Below are 20,942 nucleotides of genomic sequence, written 5' to 3' on the forward strand. Positions count from 1 at the left end.
ACGTTTTCACTGCAAACAGACTATAGTTATCATGATTATCTTGTTCAGTATCATCATCGTCATCATCAGAGTCAGAGTCATCATCAGAGTCATCAACTTCGCTTTTGCGGATTTTAACTGTTTTGAGTCAAATGTTTTGTCAGAATTTCGTCATTGTTTTCAAAATGATTTATTGTTCGGACATTTTATCCTCAAGTTGTAAAATTGTGTATGCTGTAGAAATTATGCTTCTCTCCTACTTATTTTAAAATAAATTTTCAATTTAATTTAAAAAAAAGTATTTCGAACATTTAAAAATATTCTCTCAACTATATGTATCGCGGATTTCGTTTATGTTTTATGCATACGTCTTCTGTGTATCAAAGTGCTGTTTACAATCCCACTCGCACGCGTCACCTAACTATTAAAAGTTCAAATGTTACGTTTAAAGTCCGAATTTCATTAAGCGCACAAGCGGCACAATAACATACTTTAAAATGTTCGCTCCAAATTTTGAAATTTAAATATGTCACGAATGTAGTCAAACTCCAGACGATTCCGTTATATTTTGCTGGTTTGACATTTAAACACGCCACATGATCTGTTTGCTTGGCGTCGCGACTAATTGAGCTATGTATGCAATAGAAACATGCCAGTTTCGCCCACCCGTCTTGCCCCTCACTGCTATTGGCAAGGTACTCGATGACCGCGTGCGGATATCGGTTACATTGTTGACAGTGATTGATGGCAAAAACCAACCTCTCACATGACAGTCACGTGATGAGTTTGTGAATGAAGTTCGTGCTTGTGTTGGTGTGTAAGGAATTCAGGCTGACAGAATAAGGAAATCTAGCAAAACTTGAATGTCGCCTTTTAAAAAGCATGACAGCGCTGTTTTTACAGGCTTTGAAGTTTCAAATATTTTTGTTTGAATTTTTTGGGGCAAGTTTCTTCACTTTCAAAAGTTGTTTTCGAAGGAATAATTCTGTTTCTAAAGTTGAGATGAGAAGCATGTCACATAAGCATTTTGGTTTATATAAGGCATCCGGCGTTGTTAAAAAGTCAAGACTAGTTACAGTGGATGAAAGCTTGGTTGTATTTGCTGTTTTAGAACTATACCAGAGTAGCACAAACGAAGTAGTGAACACGACCAATCTGACAGTGACAGTTTCTGTCCGAAAGTTTTCAGTTCAGCATCACTGCGTGAAATGTTAATGTTTGACTGATTAAATCATCTGTTGTCTTTGTTGTTAGTAATTTGCCAGCTTTAGGACGCCTGTCTGTGAATGTCTGGAGTGAGTGAGTTTTATTTTACGCAGCTTTAAGCTTCACACATTGTACTCAAGTAATGGAACCCGGGTCTTCGGCGTGACGAGCGAACGCTTCAACCACTAGGCTACACTACCACCCTTCAGGTCTGGATAATCCAGTGACTGACTTTATGATCTTCGATCTGTTGATTGGCCCACTATAACATGCATCAACATAGTCAGCGAGCCAAGCGTCGTTGATGAACAATTCCAGCTCGGATATACTCGGATCGGGTGATATGGAATCTAATCAGAATTATAATGCGCCAAATTTAATTTACCAAGTGAATCTTTATATTAGTACATTATCATCGATTCTCATTCTCAGCTTCCTGAGAAGTATACAAGCCGAACTGCCTGTATGAGAGTCACTGTATACAATCACATCTTCCTAGCTGCTGGTCGAACAGAGGCATATTTCAAAATCATTCGTTGGAATAGTGTTCACTGTGGCCTAAAACACGATTCATCCGCTTCTATATTCAACCACTGCATACACGGAGACACGGTTGATTATTATTTTCAACAGATTAAAAGATACAGTTGCAACAAAGAGGGTTTGGTTGATCCTGGTCCAGTCAGGTTCGCAAGGCTCAACATCAGCTCAGGGCCCTTGCCCTTTCTAAACGTAGAACAAACGTTAGACTAACAAGTCTCTGAAATTTACTGAATAATTTTGCAGAGAAAAAAGTTTTGAAATTAAGTTAATAAAATATGAAGGAGCCCAGAGACTTTCTTCATTCCCTGAATCTATGGTAATCTAGACTTGCCACACATTCTAGACTTGCATGGGCTCCATTTAGACTAATGCTTAGTCTCTGAATATATATAATTTTGGTAGTAACAAACAAGCCCATTTAAATTGAAAAGGAGCCCCAGGGAAACCAGAGATTCAGAACCTGAGGAAACCTTGACTTGCTTTATTGAGGGCTTTGGCATTGCAGAGAGGCTTGGCAGTAGGAAAATAATGTGGTTCAGGGACTGTGAGACAGACTAGGGCTCCATTGGGTATATTATGTTTCAGAATCTGTATGGTTTCGAATCGATTCTTTATTCAGTGAAGACTTGGGTTATATACCCCTGAGCTTTTATAATTTCGTTGTATGCCTCTGATCTTCCAACACAGTACGTTTATCACCATTCTACCATAACCGCGTTATTAAGATATTTTTTTTAAAATCCTGTGTTGGAAAATCAGATTATATACCTCTGAATGACTTTGATTAACCAATCACAATCCAGTATTTACTGAAGTCATGGTAGAATATAAGTTATCCATTGAAATATATATAAATTTTTACATTTACAGTCTAAACAAACGTGGAGGGGGACTTGTCTCAGGAAACGCTACCTACTCGAATCCACCCAGGACTTTTATTATTATGATTATTACTTTTATCATCCACTTTAAGTTTCCTTGAACGAATCATCTTATGTTGCATTCTTTATCTGTACTGATAGCCAGAGTACCTAGGTCGTGTGGGGTTAAGTCACAAGTTTTATCTGTCGCTGGGGGTAGGTAAATATTTGCTTTGTCATAAAACGTCCCGTCATCGCAATAGATAGTTACATGAGGGAACGAGGCACTGCTGTGAAAGTAGCCTCTCAGTAGGCTCCCCATCTCCTCCTACGCAGAGGCCTTTGAACCCTGATGAAGATTATCTGTGTCAAAATTTGAAATCTTGAATTAAATAGTTTCGGATTTTAAGTGGACCCTTGATATGGCAACCACGTGAAACCCGGTAGCGGGACCTGATAAATAGCTGTTTTGATTCACGGAGCAAGTTGGTTTTTTTCTGGTCTTATCAGTTGCGTTATTAAAACATAGTTGCGTTGCATAAACACTATATTTCACATCAAGGAAAATTAGATTCGGTTTTTTTCCATTATGAAATGCATATGGCTCGTAGGTTCAAAGCGCAACCACTATTACGATACTTTGTGAGATAAGTATGTCCCACAAGATTGGGTCCACATATTGAGAGAATGAGTGAGTGTGTCAGTGAGTGAGTGAGTGGGAGAGGGGTTTGCGCTGCATTCTAGACAGCTCCTTCCTTGTCACCACGTCGGAGCAGGTCCTGAACATCCGGGCTACAGCTGGTCTTCAGCAACCCATGGTAAGAGGTGACGAAAGGGATCGGGGGTCATGTCAGCTGACTTGGTAAAGGCATATTCATCGGTACTATGGGGTAGCCTAGTGATAAAACTGTCAGCTTGTCGCGCCAAAGGCCCGGGTTCGATTCCTCACGTAGGCATAATGAAGCTCTTGCGCCCTGCTCTTATATTGCTGAAATATTGCTTTAAAAGGCAAAGACTGACTAAAGGAACTGTCGGTCACAGTAGACTCACAGTTTTCCGCTGAACACCCGAAGGGTCACATTATAACACCTTCATTTCCCCAACTATGCTGTGGTTCAAATGTATATTTTGTCCGTTCTAAAGATTGTACGATAAAAACTATTTATTATGTGTGAAGGCTGAAATACCGTTACACCTTGATAGCATGAATTAATAATAAAATGGACGAATTCTTGACGCCGACAGGGCATTGGGACATTACTACAACTCGTTAAACTGGACATGTGTTAATCTGGACGATTTCACTATGCAGTTCTGCCCGGATTAGAGGGAGCTTTTTGTACATGATGGTCAGCGTTAGTTTTGAAGATATTTTGATGTTTTGGGATGATTTCGTAGATCATTGCAAGTGCCTTCAGTCACTGGTTTTCCTGGACCCCTCCGGTCCTCACTATAACGCCTCTGTGGGAGTCAGGGTTTCCCACGAGATGATGCCTGACACTGACAGGTGCGCTGATCGATCATAACTGTCTCAACCTATGTGACGTAATTAATTCTATTAATTCAAAGCGTGCTACAAAAAGGCTGGAAAACTCCAGAAAAGGTCTTACACGTTGTATCATGTCCTTACATATTGTATCATGTCTTTACACGTTGTATCATTTCCTTACACGTTTTATCTTGTAGGGAACGGAGATACAATGAAAAAAATCCCTACACAATTTAGAAAATCGATGAAGCCCCACTTCTGTGAAAATGTTCGAGATCATTTACAGAGAACTGTTTCTGTATTTACATGTATTACTAAATATATATTCACAGGTTGATAGCCGTGAAATTGTGAAGTACAGCATCAAATGTAATATCTTACATCACTGAGATATATACCCGCAAAACTTCGTATCTGACTTTGCAAAGTATTGCTTTGAGAAAAGGAAAAGTTCGATATTTACACATTTATCATATTTTAAGATGGGGAAAATGCAGAGAGCACTCACTGTTCACTGTGGAAATTCGGCTTTGGAAAATATCTATTTCATATCGAAATCTAAGAAGGAGGTGCGTGAGACCTCAGAGCTCCTATTAATAACAGCAACAGGATGTATCTTTTTACGCAAAATCTCTCGTATTTTTTTATTCATATTTTTTGGCAATTTGTATCCTGGATTTTTTTAGGCACCAAAATTCTCTGGCAGGAAGTTGCACTAGCGTAATGTTACATTCCGTAATATTTTAATGTAAACAGCCGGACTAAAGAAAGCTTGTACACCCAGGTTTTATGGTGACCGAAAATACCACGAACGGCAACTGTTTTCAGCCTGAGGCGGTGGGGTAACCTCGTGGTAAAAGTGTTCGCTCGTCACGGCGAAGACCCGGGTTTGATTTCCACTTGGGTACAATGTTTGAAGCCCATTTCTGGTGTTCCTTGCTGTGATATTGCTGGAATATTGCTAAATTCGGCGTAAAACTATACTCACGCACTCGCTGTTTTCGCCTGGTAACTTTTTGATAGGTTTTTAATTTTCTGGTCAATTTCAGATTTTCAGTGCATAGTTTCTTTTGCCCGTATTTTAACGGCGTTATTTTCATTGCAGTCTGCCGGACATGTATTGTGAGGTACCTGGAGTCCAGCAAGTTCTGCCCCATCTGTGATGTCCAAGTACACAAGACGAGACCGCTTCTCAACATCAGGTACATGCTCCAGGGTATTTGTCGCCAGAATATACTCTCCACCCGTCGACATTCGAGCTTTGTGTTGTGTCACACTCGAAATACACGGCGTTATCGAAAGCCATCTAATTACAATACTCATTTCCTTAAGGCAAATACTAGTCTGTCGTACAGACCCTGAAGCAAATATATCCAAGAAAGGCCACGCAAGTCTAGAAAATGTGGGCAAGTCTAGATTTCCTCAGCTTCAGAAAATGAAGAAAGTCTCAGGGCTCCTTTTCATTATATATAAAAAATTTTTACTATGAACTTTTTTTCAGTAAAATATGTTCATTTCAGAGACTAGTTGTTAGTCTAGGCAAATACATATACATATTTAGTTCACATCAAAATTCCTAGTTTGTACACTATTTAGATTTTCCATAGAAAATAAGGACAACCTGTCACTATGATTAGACCAACGCCTAGTCTCTGATAGTACATAATTTCGATAGAAACAAATACTTCCACTTAAACTGAAAAGGAGCCGTAGTGAGATGGGATGTTCCTGATGTAATCTAGACTTGATTCGTTTAGGGCTTTAGAATTACATACAGGGCTGGGCGGAAGGGATATAATGCGGTTCAAGGACTGCGAGACCGACATTCCCTTCAAAGGACTGGCGTCGTGGTACTATCGGCATGAACAGTCTTGGCTATTATAAGGCTACCGTTACAAGACATGTCTAGATCATACAGTACAACCTTGGAGGAAGGCTACATGCAATAACAAAGCGACTTCAATAATTGGTCTTATTTCAGACAGTCTCAGCACTACGATATCACTGTAAAATTGATCCAATTCTCGAATGCGATCATAATGCTACTCTGCAGAGGCCCAGATAAGCTGCGTATACGGGAAAAATACTCATAGAAATTTTCCAATTACGCATTGAAAAAATAATTGTTGCGTACCAATTACGCATTTAAAATGTTAGATACGCAAAAAGTTTAAAACAAATGCGTACGGAATATATTTATAAAAATCGCTTGCGTAATGAAAAAGACATCGATTGCTATCAAGTTGTACTGTTAGTATAGGACAAGTGTTGTACTGTCAGTATAGGATGAGTGATTTTTTATGAAATCATTTCCATTATATTTAAGTTGGTTTTGATTAGGTATGACATAAGGCAGAACATACCCTCTTAGTAAACTTACTCAATGACATAATACTTAGGTGAGTAAAATGACTGAAATACGCACACATTTGAAAGCAGTGGGTAACGGAAAATGAAATACCCACTCAACATTCATAATACCCACTCCAAAACAATACAGTGGGTACAGTACCCACATGAGCTCAATCTTATCTGGAGCTCTGACACTGTTTTAGCCGATGTCTGAGTACAATATCTGAGTACAACTACTTCCTTTGTGTGCCAACTGTTTGACAAACTTGTATCCCTGTTGTATTCCAGAGCGGACAAGACTCTACAGAACCTTGTGTACAAGCTGGTGCCGGGATTATTCGATGGTAAATACAATCCCGAGCCTGGGTCTGGTTGTGCTGTTGTGTGTTCGAGTCCCTGTGGCATGAATGCGTATATCTGAACCCCCAATAGCCCGTAGGTCATGGGGAAATCAGTCGTCAATGGTGCCTCAAGTGTCTGTACTGTGTTATGTCCCTTACAAGTACCAGGATTCAGTGATCTTGGGCTCGAATCTCAAGTTAAACCTGAATGTGTTTCTGGTTTGTTAGTTAAAGGGTAGGCCGGGGTTGCATACTGTGATGAAGTGATCAAGGAAGTTGAGCCGACAATACTACACGGACATTGTTCATACAATGCTGGGCGGTGGGGTAGCCTAGTGGTTAAAGCGTTCGCTCGTCACGACGAAGACCCGGGTTCGATTCCCCACATGGGTACAATGTGTGAAGCCCATTTCTGGTGTCCCCTGCCGTGATATTGCTGGAATATTGCTAAAAGCGGCGTAAAACCAAACTCACTCACTCACTCACTCATACAATGCTACATAATCCAGTAATGACAGGAGCATAAATTCGGTGAATGATCTGGTGCATTGTAAATAAATTCGGTGAAAGATCTGGTGCATTGTAAATAAATTCGCTGATTGATCTGGTGCATTGTAAATAAATTCGGTGAAAGATCTGGTGCATTGTAAATAAATTCGCTGAATGATCTGGTGCATTGTAAATAAATTCGGTGAAAGAGCTGGTGCATTGTAAATAAATTCGCTGATTGATCTGGTGCATTGTAAATAAATTCGCTGAATGATCTGGTGCATTGTAAATAAATTCGGTGAAAGAGCTGGTGCATTGTAAATAAATTCGCTGATTGATCTGGTGCATTGTAAATAAATTCGCTGAATGATCTGGTGCATTGTAAATAAATTCGGTGAAAGATCTGGTGCATTGTAAATAAATTCGCTGATTGATCTGGTGCATTGTAAATAAATTCGCTGAATGATCTGGTGCATTGTAAATAAATTCGCTGAATGATCTGGTTCATTGTAAATAAATTCGCTGAATGATCTGGTGCATTGTAAATAAATTCGCTGATTGATCTGGTGCATTGTAAATAAATTCGCTGAATGATCTGGTGCATTGTAAATAAATTCGCTGAATGATCTGGTGCATTGTAAATAAATTCGCTGATTGATCTGGTGCATTGTAAATAAATTCGGTGAAAGATCTGGTGCATTGTAAATAAATTCGCTGAATGATCTGGTGCATTGTAAATGCATAATTGGATTGGCAATCAAATTTAACGTCAGATATTTACAAAAGCAGATGTTTTAAAAATCTTCTTTATTCCATTTAAAATTTTCACTGTCATATCAAAAAAATATTTCCAGTAAGAGTACTTGTTACGTGGTCCAGTTGATGATAAGCAATACCGTTGGCTCAATCCCGTGCCACGTCAGAGTGAAGACGATAAAAGATGCTATTTGTTGTTACCCCATCCGGCGTTCGACATTGGAGGGGTTGGGGATTTATAAAAACAAGCACTAGTCAGCCCGGAGTCTGCGTGGATGGGGGTATTATTCTTCGCCAGCTATCACAGTGGACCATCAACATTAACCAACATTTGTCCTGACGAGGGCAAGCATGCACACACAACTGCAGACACCAACGTGCATAAACGTTGCTGCATCAGTGCAGTAAAACATCAAACTTCACTTCACTTCACATATTTCACAGAACAGGTGAATACATAATGAAGGTATGACGTGTCTATTAAAGGACATGCTGACTAAGGAGTGTAAGACCAGGAGACATTAACGGAGGTCATCACACAAAAACCAAACCCGTGAATATCCGGGGTAGGATAGGTCTTCAATAACTCATGCTTGCCACAAAAGGCCACACTGCTTGCCGTAAGAGGCGACTAACGGGATCGGGTGGTCAAGCTCGCTGACTTGGTTGACACATGTCATCGGTTCCCAATTGCGCAGATCGATGTTCATGCTGTTGATCACTGGATTGTCTGTTCCAGGTTCGATTATTTACAGACCGCCGTCATATAGCTGGAATATTGCTGATTGCGACGTAAAACTGAGCTCACTCACTCACTTACAAAAACCACCGTGGTTTGATCCCAGATTCAATATTCAGGATATTGGTGGGCTGGGTGCCAGGGAGCCTGTTTCATCCACCTGATCGTCCACGTTCTAAAACAGAAGGGAACGAGTGAGTTTAGTTTGACGCCGCGTTTAGCAATATTCCAGCAATATCACGGCGGGGGACACCAGAAATGGGCTTCACACAATGTACCAATGTGGGGAATCGAACCCGCGTCTCCGGCGAGACGGGCAAACGCTTTTACCACTAGGCGTCCCCATCGCCTTAGAATGAAAAGAGAGAGTGAATTTAGTTTTACGCCGCTTTTAGCAATATTATAGCGACGGTTGAACTTACAAGATAACAGCTCTGGGTGTAACACCATCCAGGTTATACATGAGAAGCAGATACGTTTAGTAAATCGCTCCCACACATATAGACATTAACGTTGAGATGGTAATTTAGATAAATCTTGATTTAATCTGAATATTGCTTCATATTTTAGATGAAATGCGGAGGCGCAGGTTATTCTATTCCACACACCCGGAAGGTATGTATTCAATATATTCTCCTCTTCATCAGTTATCCCCCTTTCTTTCCACCCAGGATCCGCTATTGTGGGTTTGAATTCAACATCCCGAAAACCACCAATGAGCAATTTCACCAAATTTGGCGACACATATTCCTCTATATGCTTGTACTCATCATGTTTTTGTACTCATCCATTGGGAACAAATTGGGCGACATATATCGGCTTTCCTTTGACATAAAAAGGCCCTGTGGCCAAGCTGTCTCAGGCGTCTAATTCGCTGTGCAAACAAGGTGTCTAGGGTTCTAGCTGCGTCAGCATCATAGCGGCAGTCTTGGGTTTCTCCAAACTGATAACGTATGATGCTTGCATAACGCCTGTTTTACTCCCAAAAAAAGCTGATTCGAATATTCACTGACCGCTGCCATATGGCTGGAATATTGCTGAGGGCTGCTGTAAACAACAAACAAACAAACAAACATGGAACATTTTCGGGACAAACGTGTTTAAGGTATATATTCAATCACTACCCGATTTGACGGAATTATTTTAAATAGATTTGACAACACAGGTCATGAACGCGGTGAAGCTACCCTTGCTCTCCGGACAGACTGGATTCTATTTATTCCAGAATACATTTAATCCGAATTAAATGTTAATTACTATAGGTATTTCATGTTGCATATTTCGCTGTTAACTTTATATCGAGTTGTGTGGATTAAGGAAGTTTCAGTGTAGTGTGTTTCCCTGCAGGACGGAGGGTGGTGTGTCTGGAGGCCCGAGGGGAGGCGGTCATGGAGAAGGAACTGGCCCGGGAGGACGAGAACATCAGTCTGTGTCTGGATATGAGCAAAAAGTACGTAAAACCCATCCTCGGCAGTCTGGGAGAATTGGCAGGATCCGAATACCATCCACGACAATTTTAAAATAATTTGTAAACATAATACATGCTATTTTCAAGGGTGTTAGTATTAGGCACTCCCTCGCTCACCTACCACATAGTGACGACAGACTGGTGCAACAGAAGTCCAGTTCAAAGCGGAGTTAAACAGAACTCACTCACTCACTCAACCATTACATCTGTTGAACAACCACACAACTGGCGTAAACAACCCGAGTGATGCGACCAATTGGTCCAGGAATGATAGCATGCTGTTATGTTACTAATACAGTGTAATTAGATCATGACACAACACAGATCAAAGTCTTCCGGAAGAGTCCAGTGACACGACCGGTCATGTATCTGCGAATGGTGTTTCGTAGTTTCAGGTCTTATCCCAACGTATTATGTGTTCCTACAAGTTAATAGGGTTTGCTTCCTGGCAGAGTGTCGATAAGAGCATAAACTGTATCTAGTTCTCACACTTCATGTTCGTATCGAACTTATTTTCATGAACGGAGATGGGTATTGTTAAAACTGCTGGACTAGGCATGTACAAGGATGTGTAGGGCTGTAGGAAAATCAAGTTCTGTGGATAGTCAACTTCTTTATTGTAATGACTGCGACGTTTTGGTGTAGGTACTAACTCTTGCTTGATAACGGTGTTAGTACCTACACCTACACTCATTACAGTAAAGAAGTTGACTATCCATAGGTGAGGTGAGGTGAGGTGAAATTGGTTTTTACGTCGTGCTTGAGAATATTTCGCTCGTATGACGACGTGCATGCGTGTGTATGTGTATGTGCGGCTGCTTGTACTAGCCCAGACTTAAGCTGGTTTTATAGTGCTAGCCCACTGAGATACTATGCCGCAGTGAAGCTTGAATACCCCACTCAGACACATTATACTGACTCCGAGGCGACCAGTCCTTGTTGTACCGATTAATGCCGAGCGCCAGACAGGGACCAACAAGTACCATATTGTAACGTCTTTTTGATATGACGCGGTCGGGGATCGAACCCGTGACCTTCCGCTCTCCGGGCGGACGCTCTAACCACTACACCACGGAGGCGGTCGACTATCCATAGAACTCGGTTGTTTTCCTTCAGCTATACAACTTCTAAATGCCTCTCAAAGAAGTTATATTTAGGGCTGCCATGTAAAACAGAAATGTGTCAACAAGAACTAATACCCTTGACTTCTGCTTAGCCTCTGAATGCACTATATCATTTTTATAAAACAAACAACTCCATTTAAATTGAAAAGGCGCCCCAGTGATGATGCTCACTGAGTGAATGTATTTTCAACCTAGATCATAAGCAGTCGTAATCCAGAAAGGGGTTCTCTCTCACTTCATGGAGATCATACCCGTGACGTCCGGGTTAGAATATTGGTCTACAGTCACCCATGCTTGTCGTAAGAGGCGACTAACGGGATCGGGTGGTCAGGCTCGCTGACTTGGTTGACACATGTCATTGGTTCCCAATTGTGCAGATCGATGCTCATGCTGTTGATCACTGGATTGTCTGGTCCAGACACGATTATTTACAGACCGCCGCCATATAGCTGGAATATTGCTGATTGCGGCGTCAAACTAACCCACTCACTCACTCACTCACTCACTCACTCATGGAGATAATACGTAGTTTAAAATATCAATCTTAATCCAAAGGTGTAAATCTTTCATGAATCAAACAGTGCACTTTGTTCCGCTTATTTGTTCAAAAACGTGTCCTCTGCCTTAGTGGTTCATGTATAAATATTCACACGGTATTTTAGCTGAAAGTGTTGATTCTGTGTGCTTTTCAGGCACGCGAATATACCCCGTACCCTTACAATTTCACGGTGCCATTGTCTCACAAATACAAGGAATTCTTGGCCCAGAAGGTTTACGGTGTAATTTGTGAATGTCTTATATTTTTATGGACGTAAAACAAGTACGCCTATTTTGTTTTTAGTGGGCTGCCTCCCGACGAGTCCGATGATTATGGAATTTTGATAACAAGGTATGTAAACTCACTCACTCGACTAGCGCCATCTTCTGGATGTAAAGTTTTGTGCCAGGGTTCAACATGGTGCACAGTAAACTACGGATATGACGAACTCAAGAGGACCACTCATTTTAGTTCGTTACAGCCGTAGTTCGTTATACACACCGGGAAAAGCTGCAAAATTGCTGATGCGGCTTAAATCAACATTTACTCACTCACTCACTCATACGCATTTCGAATATAACGTACAGCAGGTGGCTGGAACAACAATAATTGTTCGTTATATTCGTCACAGGCGAGTTCGTTTCTATCGTAGTACACCGTGTATTACTTTTTAGGACAAACTCAGTAACTGCTGCCAAAGTATAGAACTTTTTGTTGCTTAAGAAATTATTTTTTCGGCTGGACCTACACGGAGTTATCTATATAAATACAGAAAGATGTATACATTGGATTTGTGGGTAAATGTCTGTACATTATATGTGATTTCTTTATCCGTTGACATTGCAGCCAGCTGACCGCCGTTTCTTGCTGTGTCCTTCCGCACTGACCATCGCACACCTCAAGAAATACATCCGCATGAAGTTCTCACTCGCAGAACATCATAAGGTTAGACACGAGATTGGTGTTCATTACCAGGATCAGGTGAAGCACGTCCATGCCAATACGTGCAGAGTTACATCCCTTAGTCCAAGGGTCGAATCCCATGTCCAGCACCATACTCATGGGTTCATCAGGGCCCCGTTTCACAAAGCTATCGTAGCGCTACAACTGTCGTAAGTCTATGTTACAGTATAGGAGTTGCAACAGTTGTAGCGCTACGATAGCTTTGTGAAACGGGGCCCTGGCAGTTATCCTACGACACCCCTCTCCTCTTTAACATACTCACAGGTTAACTGATACCCCGGGGCAAAACTGAAAAAAATGTTCGTTGTGTTAAATAGCTCCCTCACGCACTCCACTCACTGCTGTGCGCCGACTGGAGAGCTGAGAGCCCCAGTAAACCAGGTTGTCATACGATCCTTAACTGAGACTCACTCACCCACTCACTCACTCACTCACACTCGGTGATGGCATTTGGCAGGGTGGAAACACACATTTCTAGTTTCGAGCAATGTGCCCTGATTCAAGCTAATGGATAGTATTTCCTGAGCATTTCCTCACTTCACAAGATACCCGTGAATATCGGGTTCAGAGTTGGTCTTCAGCAACTGATACAAGAGGTGAGGTGAAGTGAGGTGAAATTGGGTTTAACGTAGTGCTTGAGAATATTTCGCTCATATGACGACGTGCATGCGTGTGTATGTGTATACGCGGCTGCTTGTACTAGCCCAGACTGAAGCTGGTTTTATAGTGCTAGCTCACTGAGATACCATGCCGCAGTGAAGCATGAATACCCCACTCAGACACATTATCCTGACTCCGAGCCGACCAGTCCTTGTTGTACCCATTAATGCCGAGCGCCAGGCAGGGACCAACAAGTACCATATTTTAACGTCTTTTGGTATGACGCGGTCGGGGATCGAACCCACGACCTTCCGCTCTCCGGGCAGACGCTTTAACCACTACACCACGGAGGCGGTCTGATACAAGAGGCAACTTACAGGATGAGGTGGTCAGGCAAGCAGACGCAGATCGTCGGACTTGATTCCAGGCACTGGATTGTCTGGTCCATGCCGCCATGATGTAGCGGGACGTGTGTGAATCATGACGTCTCAGCTCCATGTGGGTTGTGTTCAGCGAAGCGTGTCCTCAATCTGACTGTGGACTGCAGCGTTAAAATAACAAACAAACATCTAAAGGTTATGAAGTGCTGTGCCCTAAACACATTATTGTTATCAATTGAATTTGTATTATTTCTGGGTTTTTTTAATTTCTTTGTACTTTTCAGAAACAAATATTTAGATTCATACTATACGTTTCCTTTCAGCTGGACATCTTCCACTCTGACGAGTCCCTCACAGATACATTCACCCTCCTAGACATCGCCTGCATCTACTCCTGGAGGCGGGTCAGTATCATAAGACGTTGGTTTCCAACTGGAAATTGTGGCCACGTACAGCTTGTTCAGCTTGACCTGAGCTACTCTACATATGCATGACCCGGGAGGTCAAATGGCACAAACGGCAGTTCCGGTTATCTTCATTAAATAGGGGTGCAGAGAATGTTATTAATGTAGCGTCCGTGCGAGGCATGCATAAACAGATTCGTTACAGAACTTGTCCCGGAAAACAACACTTCAATTATCACTTTTTCTATTTCATGTTCAACTGCAATATTTCTGTCCCAGTAGTCGCTTTCCAAATTTTCAACATGGGCACAACAATCAGTCCACTCGTTTACACCAATCATCTAACACAGGTGCACCCCTTCACAATAATAGACCCAACCAGTTGTGACACGGTCACGCAATTCATTAGTATTCACTTGATCAGGTCAAGCTGAACAACCTGTACCACTGAACATACAACATAACAGGCTACATAGAAATACACAACACGGCATATTGGAATGAAGTTAAGTTTGTGAGGATTGTACAGAAGCACAAAGACTAACAGAAACCATAGCCAAATAATGGGTTCCGGTAACAGTTTGACACACAACTTTTTTTAAATTTTTTTTTTTATCATCTTTATTTCCACATTTTACATAGTACATGAAGAATGCATTCACATAAGTATGTTCATACAAATATTCATATACAATATATCAAGTATATTCAATACACCCTCACAAATCCCCTTCATACAATGAATAAACGTCTTTGAATATCTTATCTCGGTGATTCCATTACTAATAATAGTAATTAAATAGATTTATTATATGTTTTTCTGACCTAGTATTTCCTGTAAATAGATTGTGGAAAGATGACCAGAAGGTAAAAAACTCACTGTTGCTGCATGTAGAGTATGCATTATATTTTGTAATTTCATAGTATTTTGATACCTCGCTTACTACATGTTTGAAACTTGGAACTTGTTCTTTTATTTTTTGTGTGTATATTACCTGTTTCACAACAAGACATATTGCATTTAAAGAATTATTGTTTTTCCCTTTAAATCCAAGTAAGATGTTTTCTGGTGTAAAGTTTGACACAGAACTGTTTAAATACATAGATAAACACAAAATACATTTTACTGATTATAACAGCTCGAATAGTTGATTATGGGGAGTACACAATGTAGATTAAAGCACAAAATGTACAGACGCCTAGAAACGGTTGCTGTTACACGGTGAGAGATGACCAGGTATTTAGGAATTCATCGTACCGCTTTGTGGCTGGAATAACGCTTAGTCTCTAAATATGTATGTTTTGATAGAAACAAACAAGTCATTTTAAATTGAAAAGGGGACCCAGTTACAAAGGGGATTAATTCATAGGAACAATGCATATCATGTTACTACATCGCACTGGCAGTTGGTGCAGTAGGGTAGCCCAGTGGTAAAAGCGTCGATCGCCCGTCACACATACGGCCTGGGTTCGATTCCCTACATGGGTACAATGTGCAAATGTACAATTTCTGGTATTCCTGGAATATTGCAAATGTACAATTTCTGGTATTGCTGGAATATTGCTGAATACGGCGCTAAACCACACCCACTCACTCACTCATTCATCCAATGGTAGTAAGAAGTATCCACGCGTTTAGTGACATGCGCAGATCCACTTTTGTAATTTTTAGTACAAGAAGCTACATCATGATGTGGAACTCAAATTCTGTTCTTCAGTCGAAGTAATAATAACATTTCTTTCGCAGAAAGCCCCTCTGCGTCTTTTCTACACAGTCGACGACAAGCCCAACCAAAAACGGAAATCGTCTGCTGCTGAAAGTGAGATCGAGGCTGATATTGACGCCAAGAGAACAAAAATGGAGGATGTTGAGTGTACAGCAGACGATACAATTTCGTGCACGCAAATCAAGCAGGAAGGTGAAGCAGGGGCGCATGCGCAGATAGAAATCTACGATGCCGGTGAAATGTTCAGCGACATAAGTGATTACGACCCGTCACCATTACCAGACTATTCCCAGCAGATTCCCATGACAAGCGAAGGGAGCGATAGCACAATCACATACGGAAGTACGGAGGACAACCAGATTCAGCCCACAGGCAATAATAACACAGCTTCAGACAGCCCCTCAGTTCGGAATCATTGCAGTCAAAATGTCCGTGATTCCGAGACTGCTGTGTGTGAAAGTATCAATTCTGTTATCAGCTCCGGATTTACCAAATCTCCTTCCTTGTCGATTAAAGATCACACAGTCGGTCATTTCAACAAAAACACAGACAATTCGCTTGACCGTGCGTCTGATGCAAAAGTGAATGTGGAGAGTTGTGTTCAACAGAAACAATTGAACGGAGTTACTAAAGAAAAACCAGCACCAGAGACCTATTCCAACGGTGTGGGATATACGTCAGTTAAAATATGGCAGAAACCGAACGGTATTACCCGCGTTAAGCCCGACAGCAACGGTATTAAACAACAAACAGGTATTATTTGCACCAAATTCCAAAATACTGAAGACAGGGCAAACAATAACACTATTACCATGGAAACCAAGCTCCAGAATGGCCATGAAATGACGTTTTCTGTGGACTTGAAGTCAGAACCGTTGGATCTTTCGGAAACTTCCAGGAAAACCATCTGCGACCAGAAACCAATCGTCATCGGCGAAATCGATTTTTGATTTCGAAAAAGAATATCTTTTTGGAAGATTTACAGTGATGATTGTTTACTATATATAGAGCGCGCGATGTCAAATGATCTTCCGTTATTCCGTGCTGTATTGTATAAATACAGGTGTATATTTAACGGTGTTGAACCTTGGACCAAAGCGGCTTATCCCTATTGTGCTATTGTGCTATTGTGCTATGAATGTACCTGTGCATGTTTGGTGGCGCGAAGTCTTATATTTTGGTTCACTGGTGTCTTTTGAAGTCGTAGAAGGCGATGGGTTATTTCGTCTTCAACAATCCTAAGTAAACATCAAGCTGTGCCTAATATATTCACCAGGTGGGCGAATAAAGGGTGAATAGCTGTAAGGAGAGATAATTATGAAGCTGGAATGGTTTGGCGAGTTATTTAAAGCACAGCTGGAACACTGCATACATCAAACTGCCCAACTATGGAACAATAATCCTCTACGGTTAAGACATCAATAGACTGAGTGGAAGAAAAGTCTCAGGGCGATGATGTGCTACAAGCGACTCTGTCCAGTCAATGTCCCTGAGGAAAAGCCAATATAGTTCTTTAGGTGTTTCCGTGTTTTACGAGGAAGGAAAGTGGCCAGGTATCCCTTCAGACAGAAATTACAGTACGACTCTACGCGTCACTGGGTTGGTTAACATATGGGCTTTGTCATTCACTGTAATGATTTGTTTGATAGGATAATTTGTGTCAAAGTAAATGCCATTACTGACTCTGTTGAATAGTTTAGTTTTGTTATAGTTTTGCTGATGATCATTATAAATTACAGTCTTTAAATGTGAGGGTAGCAATGGCAGATGTGCCGTGTGGGGGTGATTGTTAAGTTATTTGTTGGGCTTTTACCTCTATGACTGTGTACTCATCGCGACGGTTCTTGCTAGGATTCCGGGCACTTGATATGCTCTGTGACATGTCTTGCTAGGATTCTGGGCACTTGATATGCTCTGTGACATGTCTTGCTAGGATTCCGGGCACTTGATATGCACTGTGACATGTCTTGCTAGGATTCCGGGCACTTGATATGCACTGTGACATGTCTTGCTAGGATTCCGGGCACTTGATATGCTCTGTGACATGTCTTGCTAGGATTCCGGGACTTGATATGCACTGTGACATGTCTTGCTAGGATTCCGGGGACTTGATATGCTCTGTGACATGTCTTGATAGGATTCATGTCTTGCTAGGATTCCGGGACTTGATATGCTCTGTGACATGTCTTGCTAGGATTCCGGGCACTTGATGTGCACTGTGACATGTCTTGCTAGGATTCCGGGCACTTGATATGCACTGTGACATGTCTTGCTAGGATTCCGGGCACTTGATATGCACTGTGACATGTCTTGCTAGGATTCTGGGCACTTGATATGCACTGTGACATGTCTTGCTAGGATTCCGGGCACTTGATATGCTCTGTGACATGTCTTGCTAGGATTCCGGGCACTTGATATGCACTGTGACATGTCTTGCTAGGATTCCGGGCACTTGATATGCTCTGTGACATGTCTTGCTAGGATTCCGGGCACTTGATATGCTCTGTGACATGTCTTGCTAGGATTCCGGGCACTTGATATGCACTGTGACATGTCTGCTAGGATGTGACACTGTGACTTGATATGCACTGTGACATGTCTTGCTCTTGCTATGCACTGTGACATGTCTTGACTAGGATTCCGGGCACTTGATATGCTCTGTGACATGTCTTGCTAGGATTCCGGGCACTTGATGTGCACTGTGACATGTCTTGCTAGGATTCCGGGGACTTGACATGCACTGTGACATGTCTTGCTAGGATTCCGGGCACTTGATATGCTCTGTGACATGTCTTGCTAGGATTCCGGGCACTTGGTATGCACTGTGACATGTCTTGCGAGGATTCCGGGCACTTGATATGCTCTGTGACATGTCTTGCGAGGATTCCGGGCACTTGGTATGCACTGTGACATGTCTTGCGAGGATTCCGGGAACTTCATATGCACTGTGAATGTTCTTGCAAGGCACTTAGCATCTGCTTGAGCGGTACATGCTAGGATTGCGGGCACTTTAACGGTTCTTGCTATATTTCAACGTGCGTGTCCTTTCATTGTTAACGTTAATAAGTTTTGATTCTCCTTTTGTTGTTCTTATTTCGTTTACAACAGATTCCCTATTTCAGTGAGTGGTAATATCTCCCTAACAACTAGACTTTATTCTCAATAGGGCCCTGCTCACACTAAGAGCGTACGCTTACCGTGGCAGTACAACTGTTTGAGAAAGGGCACGTTTTAGTTCCTGGGAACAGAAATTTTTCATCTTGGTGTAAGGTACGGAAAAAACAAATTCCTGATTTAATCTGGAAAGGTACTTCTTGCGCAAGTAGCTTCCGTAGCCGGCTGTTAATCTTGCCATGACTCTATAGTAGATGTTTAATGATGTTACTGGTGCTACCGTTATCGTAATAATCGTAATAATGGCGTGATAAGGAGAGCAATGTGTAGCATTTATTATTTTTATTTTAAAGGAAGGAAACGATGATTTGGTTATCGTATTGTGGTCAATAAGTTCAGTAAATATATAATAATAGGTTTATTTGCTATTCTTAAATTAATGAAAGTGACAAACACTTCCGTAATTGTAAGAAATCATAAAAGTCCATTGTATGACTTTAACTGTATCATGTGCATGTGTTTATGAATTACTGTTAAATAGTGCACAGGTGCCTTTTGAGACAGGGAGTTCCCAATTGCGCGGATCGATGCTCATGCTGTTGATCACTGGTTTGTCTGGTCCAGACTCGATTATTTACAGACCGCCGCCATATAGATGGAATATTGCTGAGTGCGGCGTAAAACTAAACTCACTCACTCACCTTTTCGACAGGGGTGGTGGGGTAGCCTAGTGGTCAAATCGTTGGCTCGTTACGTCAAACATGGCCATAAGACGGATTCATTTGTTTCACAGAAGGTAGAACGCCGGTATTCCGTCTTACTGAGAAAGGACCTCGTCAGCCACGGATTAATTCCATAACAGACATACTTACATTCAATTTGACACGTAAAATTTCCATCCCGTATAATTCTTAATGATATATCAGAAATCTTCGAAATATGAATATCCAGACTTGGTCGTTTTTCCACATTTGTTATTTTAACTTTTCATAAAAATATTATCACAGACTGATGTATTTGACGGTAATGACTGGCAGATGAACAGTGTGTGTGTGTGTGTGTGTGTGTGTGTGTGTGTGCGTGCGCGCGTGCGTGCGTGCGTGCTTGGGGGGGAGGGTGTGTGTGTGTGTCATGGGCATCGGTAAAACAAACACGACAGATGGTGATCCCTCAGTACTCAGTTTCAATACTAAAACAGGCTATGTGTTAACAATTTGAAATCAAAATATATTATGTGTAAAATACTGCTGAGTGCGGCGTGAAACAACAAACAACAACTATTATATAATACTATATTATAAATAAATATACGTCACATGCTTAACCCTGGACCACGTTGGTTAGATACAGAGAACAACGAATTTGAAACCTTTTTCACCGTTTGGTCTAGGAAAGACTATCCACAGTTTGACAGTAGAATATGTGTGTTTTCCAGCGAGCTCGGTGAAAATCGTTACTGTAGGGGATAGTAGAGTAAAACTATTTTGCTTGGGGACTTAATGATATGAACATCTGCATGAATCGCTTACCCAATTAAAACAGTATTCCACCATATGTAAATAGGGCCTATGTTAATTATTCATCAGTTAACTAGTGTTATGTTCCACATTTGCATATTCAATCTCTAAATGTCACCAAGGAGATGGCAGCTTCAGACATATCTTCAACGCTGGGTTTTACATATCAGACCGATAACACTGGCACGTATTTACTGTTAATATCATGCTAAACGGTTCAATTAAGACAATTACATTATATAACGGGACATCTCCGTACAGAGGCGGTATGGAAATGTAATCGAAAATAGTATGTTCTTTGTCTCGAACGAACGCTTCTTAAAAACAGGAATGTTAGAGTTATGTATTCTTTT

At 41.3% G+C, this 20,942-nt stretch overlaps 1 protein-coding gene and 1 long non-coding RNA gene across 3 annotated transcripts in view; one reads left to right on the forward strand and one right to left on the reverse strand.

Annotated features, from left to right (window-relative positions):
* Positions 1-17,645, forward strand: part of LOC124279259 (polycomb complex protein BMI-1-like) — a 41,010-nt gene extending 23,365 nt beyond the window's left edge. The window contains exons 3-10 of one of the 2 annotated variants that reach the window (XM_046715077.1): positions 5,183-5,279; positions 6,718-6,773; positions 9,325-9,369; positions 10,102-10,204; positions 12,188-12,235; positions 12,731-12,829; positions 14,151-14,231; positions 15,979-17,645. In XM_046715077.1, coding sequence (XP_046571033.1) covers positions 5,183-5,279; positions 6,718-6,773; positions 9,325-9,369; positions 10,102-10,204; positions 12,188-12,235; positions 12,731-12,770 — 389 coding nt within the window. In that variant the 3' untranslated portion in view covers positions 12,771-12,829; positions 14,151-14,231; positions 15,979-17,645. Of the gene's footprint in view, positions 1-5,182; positions 5,280-6,717; positions 6,774-9,324; positions 9,370-10,101; positions 10,205-12,187; positions 12,236-12,730; positions 12,830-14,150; positions 14,232-15,978 lie in introns of those variants that run through there. The other variant, XM_046715076.1, reaches the window with a different exon arrangement.
* LOC124279261 lies at positions 12,722-19,346 on the reverse strand. Its single transcript, XR_006899332.1, has 3 exons — positions 19,242-19,346; positions 14,220-14,221; positions 12,722-12,734 (listed from the first exon to the last, which is right to left on the reverse strand). It is a non-coding gene; the product is annotated as an uncharacterized LOC124279261 (long non-coding RNA).
* Between the last annotated feature and the right edge of the window lie 1,596 nt (positions 19,347-20,942).

This window comes from Haliotis rubra, unplaced genomic scaffold (genome assembly GCF_003918875.1).
Source record: "Haliotis rubra isolate DU_JTF1 unplaced genomic scaffold, ASM391887v1 Scf249, whole genome shotgun sequence".
Taxonomy (NCBI): Eukaryota; Metazoa; Mollusca; class Gastropoda; order Lepetellida; family Haliotidae; genus Haliotis; species Haliotis rubra.